General features: G+C 43.2%; 1 protein-coding gene across 1 annotated transcript; it reads right to left on the bottom strand.

Moving 5' to 3' along the window:
• Positions 1-2,412: 2,412 nt before the first annotated feature.
• On the bottom strand, positions 2,413-4,265 carry LOC122610338. The gene is made up of 2 exons (XM_043783333.1): positions 4,062-4,265; positions 2,413-3,840 (listed from the first exon to the last, which is right to left on the bottom strand). Exons 1-2 carry the CDS (start codon positions 4,263-4,265, stop codon positions 2,413-2,415), a joined length of 1,632 nt encoding a protein of 543 aa, XP_043639268.1.
• Between the last annotated feature and the right edge of the window lie 2,808 nt (positions 4,266-7,073).

Genomic DNA, 7,073 nt, shown 5'->3' with positions numbered 1-7,073 from the left:
TTATTTAGAACATTTCTAAGACGGTTGTTACCTTCTCCCCTACTTTAAGGAATTTCGTCCCGAAATTCGAATTACACGTCATGCTTCAAGTTTTGATTGCACAACAAGTTTACAAGCATCAAGTTGCACGTTAAGCTTCATGTATGTAATCACACATTAAGCAGCAAGTAATATGTTTCACATTGAGTTTTCAAGCATCAATTCTCATAGCAACATTAAATGTCAAGTTATGCACTAGGTTCTTAAGTTTACCTACTGGTTTGAGGTATCGGGTTAAGCGAATAAATGTGGATACTTAAGCTTCATTTGATATTCTCTTTCCCGAGTGAACTCAGGACCTCTATGGGAGTTCCAACGAACTTTCACAATGGTAAACCTATGTTTCTTGAGCTTTTTGACTTCTCGATCCATAATCTCAACGGGTTCTTCTTTGAAGCTTAAATTACTATCTACACGTGTCTCGTTCAATGGAACATACGTTGCTTCATCGGCTAGGCACTTCTTGAGGTTCGACACGTGAAAGACATCGTGTACGTTACTCAGCTCTTGAGGAAGTTTCAAACGGTAAGCTACCGCACCCACACGTTCTATAATCTCAAAAGGTCCAACGTACCTCGGAGCTAGTTTCCCTCTCTTAATGAATCTAACTACACCCTTCCAAGGGGACACCTTAAGCATCACTCGATCACCAACCTGAAACTCTAAAGGTTTTCGACGATTGTCAGCATATTTCTTTTGCCTATCTCTAGCCTTCATGAGGTTCTCCTTAATCTGAGCAACCCTTTCTGTAGTTTCCACAATGATTTCGGGTCCTATTAACTGCATGTCTCCCACTTCGTGCCATGCAAGTGGAGACCGGCATTTCCTTCCGTACAAAACCTCAAAAGGTGGACACCCAATACTCAAATGATAATTATTATTATATGAAAATTCAGCTAGTGGAAGGTGAGTATCCCAACTACCGCCAAAATCGATGACACAAGCTCTTAGCATGTCCTCTAGAGTCTGAATTGTCCTCTCACTCTGACCGTCTGTCTGTGGATGGTATGCGGTGCTCATATTGATTCGCGTTCCCAAGGCTCGTTCCAGCGATTTCCAAAATCCTGAAGTAAACCGACTGTCTCTATCACAAATGATTGATACTGGAACGCCGTGCTTAGCTACAATCTCCTTAAGATACAAACGCGCATACTGCTCCATCGAGAAATCTTCACGTATGGGTATGAAATGAGCTGACTTGGTTAGTTGATCTACTACCACCCATATTGCGTCCTTACCACTACTTGTTCTGGGTAACATCGTGACAAAGTCCATGGTAATCTTTTCCCACTTCCACGTGGGAAGCTCTAGCTGTGTCGGTAGTCCTCCTGGTTTCTTATGTTCTACCTTAACCTTCAGACATGTTAGACACTTGCTCACATAGACCGCCACATCGTTCTTCATTCCCGGCCACCAAAATAGGTCTCGCAAGTCTTGGTACATCTTATCAATCCCCGGATGAATAGAATATCTTGCTTGATGTGCTTTGTCCATTATCAGCTCCCTTAGTCCCCCACATATTGGTATCCACAATCGGTCACAAAAATACAGCCCTCATTCTTCCCTTTGAGTAAATTGCTCTATCATACCTCCCAGACCTTCTTTATCAATGTTTTCTTTCTTGTTGGCTTCTACTTGTGCTCCAATCACTCTATCCTTCAGATTGTTGTGCACAGTAATGCTCATAGCTCTGACTCGTCTTGGTCTAACTCTTTCCTTCCTACTTAAGGCGTCAGCTACCACGTTTGCCTTCCCGGGATGATAACGGATTTCGCAGTCATAATCGCTAAACAGCTCCAACCATCGTCTTTGGCGCATATTAAGATCTTTTTGATTAAAGATGTGCTGAAGGCTCTTATGATATGTGTATATCACACTCTTCGTCCTATACAGGTAGTGTTTCCAACACTTCAGCGCGAAAACAATAGCTCCTAACTCCAAATCGTGAGTCGTATAATTCTTCTCGTGCATCTTCAACTATCGGGATGCATACGCAATAACCTTGCCTCTCTGCATCAGTACACATCCTAAGCCTTGACCCGATGCGTCACAATAAACGATAAAGTATTCAGAGTCGTCTGGAAGACTTAAGATCAGTGCATTACATAACTTCTCCTTCAGTAGTCTAAATGCTTCTTCTTGTTTCTCGCCCCAAACAAAACTCCTATCCTTGTGTGTCAACAGCGTTAGGGGTTGTGCGATCCTTGAGAAGTTTTCTATGAACCGTCGGTAGTATCCTACTAATCCAAGGAACTATCTGATCTCTGTCGGTGTCTCCGGCCTTCTCCATTTCTCCACCGCTTCTATTTTGCTGGGATCAACCTTTATCCCATCCTTGTTAACTACATGACCCAAAAACTTCACCTCTTCCAACTAAAATTCACATTTTGAGAATTTTCCATACAACTTTTCAGTTCTCAGAAGCTCCAAGGCTTGTCTTAGATGCACTTCGTGCTCTTTCTTAGTCTTTGAGTATATGAGGATGTCGTCGATGAATACAATGATGAAATCATCTAGGTACGGCTTACATACGCGGTTCATGAGATCCATGAAAACAGCAGGCGCATTTGTCAATCCAAATGGCATTACCAAAAACTCAAAATGCCCATATCTTGTGCTGACGGCCGTCTTTGGTATGTCCTCTTCGCGTAGTCTTAACTGATGATAGCCCGAACGAAGATCGATCTTAGAGAAGTACTTGGCGCCTTGCAACTGATCGAACAAATCATCAATACGTGGCAAAGGATAACGGTTCTTAACGGTTAATTTGTTCAGCTCGCGGTAATCAACGCACATACGAAACGACCCATCCTTCTTTTTAACAAATAATATCGGTGCACCCCAAGGCGAAAAACTCGGTCGAATGAATTCCTTATCTTGTAATTCTTGCAATTGTGTTGCTAATTCTTGCAATTCGGAAGGAGCCAAACGGTACGGTGTTTTCGCTATTGGCATAGCGTCAGGTACTAGATCAATGCGAAACTTGACTTGTCTAGGTGGGGGTAATCCCACTACATCATCGGGAAAAACATCGGGAAAGTCACATACGATAGGAATGTCAGTAATCTTGGCTACCTTATCGGTAGCACTCTTAAGGTGTCGGCCAATAGTTTCTGTTCGTTCGCCATGAATTTCTAACACATGACCGTCGCTCATAGGTATCCTAAGGATTTTAGCGCGGCATACGATGGATGCATCCACACGGGACAACCAATCCATCCCATCGATAACGTCAAAACTACCCATTCCGAAAGGAATCAGATCAATATAGAACGAGTAGCCCTCTAAAGTAAGTACACACTTAGGCACTACCCTGTCTAGCCTAGCTAGTTTACCACTAGCTACCTCAATCTCGTAACAAGCATGCAAGTAACAGGTTGGCGCATTTAAGATACACAGAAAGTTAGTGGACATAAAGCTATAGTCGGCTCCAGAATCGAATAATACAGTAGCAACATGATCGTTCATAAGAAATGTACCAGTGACGACATTGGGATCATGTGCAGCTTCCACAACATTTAGGGAAAAGACTCGACCTCTGGCTTGCTGACCTTGGTTTGCTCTTGGTTGAGGTGGACCGACAATCTGCAGCTGGTTACGGTTCACTGTTGCTGGGGCTGGCTGTCGGTTAAGTCGGGGCCATGTGTTACGGTAGTGGTCAGTGCTCCCACATTCATAACAAGTTCCTCGGTTACCTTGAAGATTTCTGGCATTAGGTGGGATGGAATTCAACGGTGCAACATTCAGTGGGGCTGCTTGTACTCGTGGTGCTCTACAATTTCTAGCAAGATGACCAAACCCCTGACAGTTGAAAAAAGTCTTACATGGTGATGTTGGCAAATGGTGCAGATTAAACTTGCCGCATAGGGGGTGCGGGCCCACATAACCCTTCTGAACCATCTCAGTCGCGGCATACACTTTCTCCGTCTTGGCCCTCTTATCCTTCTTGTCACCCCTCCATTTGTTGGTCCCCCCCAATCTTTCCTCTTCTCACTTGACTTACTCAAGACTCCACTTTAAACCAACTCGTCAGTAATAGCCTTTAATCTCAACACTGCTTCATTCATAGTAGCAGGAGTTGTCCCTGCCATAGTCAATCTAATCTGAGGAATCAAGCCCGAGATGTACTTCTGGATACCCTTGGAGTCCGGTGTCACTAGATGCGGGACAAGCCTAGACAATTCTTCAAATCGATTAGTGTACTTGGCGTGCTCAGCTCCAGTCATCTTGAGTTCTCTGAATTCTCTTTCCAACCTACTAACTTCCACTTCCGAACATTACTTCTTCAACATCAGTCCTTTAAACTCTTCCCATGGCATAGCTACAGCAGCCGTCCTTCCTTTAGCTTGCAATTGAGTGTTCCACCAAGTCAAGGCTATATCAGTGAGGGACCCAACTACATACTTGACCCTCTGATGTGGCACACACTCACTCATGTCAATCACAGACTCCATTTTCTCCAACCACTTAATGAACTTCACAGCACCACCCTTTCCATCATAGTCTTGTATTCCACAATGGCGAAATTCTCTATAAGTACACCCCTTCACTGTCTCATCATCATTATCAACATGAACTCGAGCAACCCTCCTTGGTCTCGGACCAACATACACACCATCTCCATCAAACTCAACCTCTGGGTGCTCCCTCTGGTTCAACCGCCACTGGTTCTTGTACAGCTTCTGGTGCTCCTCCCTGAGGCCGGTCCTGAGGTCTACCCATGGCAGCAGTGACTTATGCCACAATAGTTGGCATGGAAGCGGTCAACTGCTCAGCAAAGATAGTAGCTATGTCGGGGATCTCAACATGACCCGCAGCACCTCCTCGACCACAACTGCCACCACGGCCCCTCCCACGGCCTCTTCCTTGATTTCCTCCTCAGCCGCCTCTTGGATTACCACGGCCGCCCTGTTCTCCTTGAGCCTCAGCATTCGGGTTCGCCCTCGTTCGCACCATTTTTCCTATATTAGGAAAAGACGTATTCGGCGTTAGAATGAGGAAATAGTCGTTCGTGACGTCATTTACGCACTCTCAACACACTCGTGTTAGTTTTCTAGAATTCTATACATTTATGTATTCATAACCGCAGGCAATTCAATTATCACAATCCAATTTAAACAATATCATCAGAGTCAGTACAAGGTAACATCACAACTAAACATTCAATCATCGCAGCCAAAAAAGGGCAAGTCAAATCTAATCTCTACATCCAACCCACCATTCATGTATGTATACAGGGTGTACCAGCGGCTAACCCTCCACATGTCCGGTAAATCAGATGCATTGATCAAATTACATTAGCTAAAGTGTGGTCCGAATCTAACACCTACATCCGTTGCACTAGCGGTGTATGTATACAGGGTATACCAGCGGCTAACCCTCCACACCCCTAGTACATCTAATGCAAGGTCGGATCACGGTACTGGTATGCTCTCTAGGTACTGGTTAGGTATGTATATAGGGTGTACCAGCGGCTAACCCTCCACCCTTCTAACACCTATTAAGCAGCCCAGGATTGCTACCTCACTCTAACCATCGGGGCGCGATCAATGTTGCCAACAACTCCATAGGCCATATACCACACGCGAAAAGTTGATCAGGCTTTTCTGTGATGATATATTGCTATACTTTGTTACTAACAATGCTTCATTTCGCTGGGGACACAAGAATAATAAATAAATAAGCAACCGTCTCCAACATCTCCTCCTCAAGATCCAACCACGATTTCGACCGGCACAAGGGCACCTACGAACTCCCACAAATAGCAATGCATTCCATGATTCCTAAGTGACTAAGTAGCATGGTACTAATATGCACAAGAACATACAACTCAATACATGAATCCTCGCATCATACGTCACATAAAGAAATCACAATAGGTTTACTTTAACAAGATGCACACATAATTCCTATTATGCATGCTACGTGAGGTTCTTAGGTTATAGTCTAGGCAAAACCACCTAATTCTCTATAACCACGGCTTTGATACCAATCTGTCACATCCCGACTAAGGCGGAAAACTCAGGATGCAAAATAAAGTACACGTGCACATGGATGTTACATAAAAATAACTAAATGTATGCATAGATTAAACAAAGATAAACAAACACATAGTTCAAACAAGTAAACATAGCTTACAAACCCAAGTTTAAGATGCAATCAAATAAAGTACGAGATAAGCTCCCACGCAGGGGAAGAAGTCAAGCATTGTGCCATCAAACACATAAGTACACATGCAACACCAAAATCCTAGCCTGGTCTGCTACAGGACATCATGCTAAGCTCCTTAACCTCCTCTAATGCGATTAACATGTTCACCTGAAAGGAAATACTCAAAAGTGTCAACACAAAGGTTGGTGAGTTCGTAGGTTTTGTAAACAAGTATCGAGTATGGTGCCAGGTCGAAATGTCATCAAGATCCACACAGCAATATGGCTATCAACTTACTTATGATAGCAAGAATCAAGTATCTCTATGCAACCAACACTTACGGTATACCAGGCCTAACGGTGCAAGTATCAAGTATCAAGCATCTCATCTGGTGCCTCCAACTCCACCATAAGTATCAAGTATCAAGCATCTCAAACTCCAACATAAGTATCAAGCATCAAGCATCAAGCATCAAGTATCATAGTGTACAGTACAGTTAAATAGCCATAAATGATGATAGACACAAAGGCACGAGTATCCTTTCACCCCAAAACATATATAAGTAAAAAGGGGCTACGAAACTCACAGTAATCTGGTATGAGCACGGGTTATAAGCACAGAGAACAATCACCGAGATAGATAAGTTATATCTATCAAATTCCAAGCACACCTTGAAGAAAACCTAGATATAGATCATTGATCATAAATGAACACACGTATTAATTCATGTGATTATTTAATCATTGAAATGTCCTTGATGAACTGATGATTTGGTCCTATGAAGATCTTTAAATGTTTTGACTCGAAAAGAGTTTGATTGAACTTTTAAGTACTCGAACTAGACTCGATTTGGACGTTTATGAACTCACACATGTATACTTTGA

Source organism: Erigeron canadensis, chromosome 8, assembly GCF_010389155.1.
Source record: "Erigeron canadensis isolate Cc75 chromosome 8, C_canadensis_v1, whole genome shotgun sequence".
NCBI lineage: Eukaryota > Viridiplantae > Streptophyta > Magnoliopsida > Asterales > Asteraceae > Erigeron > Erigeron canadensis.
This window is presented reverse-complemented; position numbering and strand designations above follow the sequence as displayed.